The 1,594-nt window shown below is 32.7% G+C and overlaps 1 protein-coding gene across 1 annotated transcript; it reads right to left on the bottom strand.

Annotated features, from left to right (window-relative positions):
* AAJ76_3320001110 (zinc finger protein) lies at positions 1 to 713 on the bottom strand (the record flags this gene model as incomplete). Its single annotated transcript, XM_024475221.1, has 1 exon — positions 1 to 713. A coding segment is annotated over one exon (713 nt), but the record flags the coding sequence as incomplete, so codon positions are not given.
* Between the last annotated feature and the right edge of the window lie 881 nt (positions 714 to 1,594).

The following is a 1,594-nucleotide window of genomic DNA, read 5'->3' as shown; positions in this document are numbered from 1 at the left end:
TCAAGACTTGGTCTTATCATTACACGATCTCCAATTTCAAAATAAAAACGATCATATCGCCACCCAACGTTTCTTATTATTCTTTCTGCAGCTCTGTGAATAGATTCACGAGCTATAGGCCTTAAATTATTCGTATTACTTTCGTTTTGTTCATTAAGAGATAGTATGTGCCGATAAATATCAGGTAAATCCGCTTCTTCATCTAAAATTGGCAGTGGTTCAACTTCTGCAGCATTCCCATGGTCTAAAATTTCTATTTCATTTTCTGAAAAATTATACAATTCGTTGGCTTTCTCCAGGTTTATAATTCCATAAATTGGTCTACCAAAAACCAGATTTGTCGGTATCTGTGCAGTAGTAGAATGCCTAAGATTATTGTATGAATATGTGATGCGCTCTCTAACTTCTGTCCATCTACCCACCATACCTTTTGTACGCAAAGTAGATCTTATCATGTATTTAAGGGCTTGATTGCATCGCTCTACCTGGCCTTGAATCCGGGGACATCTTTCTCTACCTTTAACATGCCTAATATTAAATTCATTACATATATCTGATACACCGGTATTGCAAAATTCTTTACCATTGTCTATATAAAGTATAAAAGGAGAGTCAAAAGTACCGAACGCGATCCTAAACGTATTACTAACAGCCTTGGCGCTCTTTTTAAACAAAGAAGCAGTCCAACAGTATTTAGAAAATGGATCAACCATTACAAATAACAACTAAACCGCTGTTTTGGTTTGAATAATACCTAAGATCAACAAAATCTGCTATAAAACGTTCCCCGTAAAACTGAGCTATTATAAGAGTAATTACGGGGCGGGTAACTAGAGTTCTCTGTGCTTGGCAAACCGAACATTGACTAATAATAGATTGAACCAGCACGCGTGTTATACCATATGCGAGTGTTTAGAGCAAAAAACTATCACGCCCTGCATGTTCGTTGAGATTATGTTGTAGCAATATAAATTTACCTCTAAAAATGATTTCTTCACACGTAAAAAATCTCAAAACAATACACCCGTCTTTTTAGATCTTAATTCATTTAAAGGCTGAATTAGCACAAATTTTCTCCACCCTCTTTTGAAAGTATCCACCTTTGTGCTACTCTAAGGCAACAATGGTATAATTTGGGTGTCCAGGAAATTTATGATCTCTTCTCTTTCTGAGTTTGTTAATTCAATATAATAGGGGTATAAAAAAATTTTAAAAAATCTAATTTTAACTAAATTTCAAATGGGAAGGGGGTATTAAAATATTTTAATTTATTACAAATTGATTGGCTATTTATCAAGCAGATACATCAAGAATGAATTATAAAGCCGAAAAACAATATAATAATATTCAAGATTTGCATTCTGCGACATAAGTATCCTGGTCAAGTATTACATCAGAAAATCTCTTGCAGCACGTCAATTAGATGCAGAATCGTACGATTTACGTTGCTTAAAAAAAGGGGTGATAAAATCAATAGATAATTTTTCTTTTTTTATGAATACATTTCTTTTTTAAAAAAACCATAAAACCATTATGTTTCTGAGATACATTAAAGAAATTTAAAATCATCTTTTTAAATTAAAAAACATCGATT

Source organism: Vairimorpha ceranae (assembly GCF_000988165.1).
Source record: "Vairimorpha ceranae strain PA08 1199 chromosome Unknown NODE_332, whole genome shotgun sequence".
NCBI lineage: Eukaryota > Fungi > Microsporidia > Nosematidae > Vairimorpha > Vairimorpha ceranae.
The sequence above is the reverse complement of the archived record's forward strand: the minus strand, read 5'-3'. Positions and strand labels throughout refer to the sequence as shown.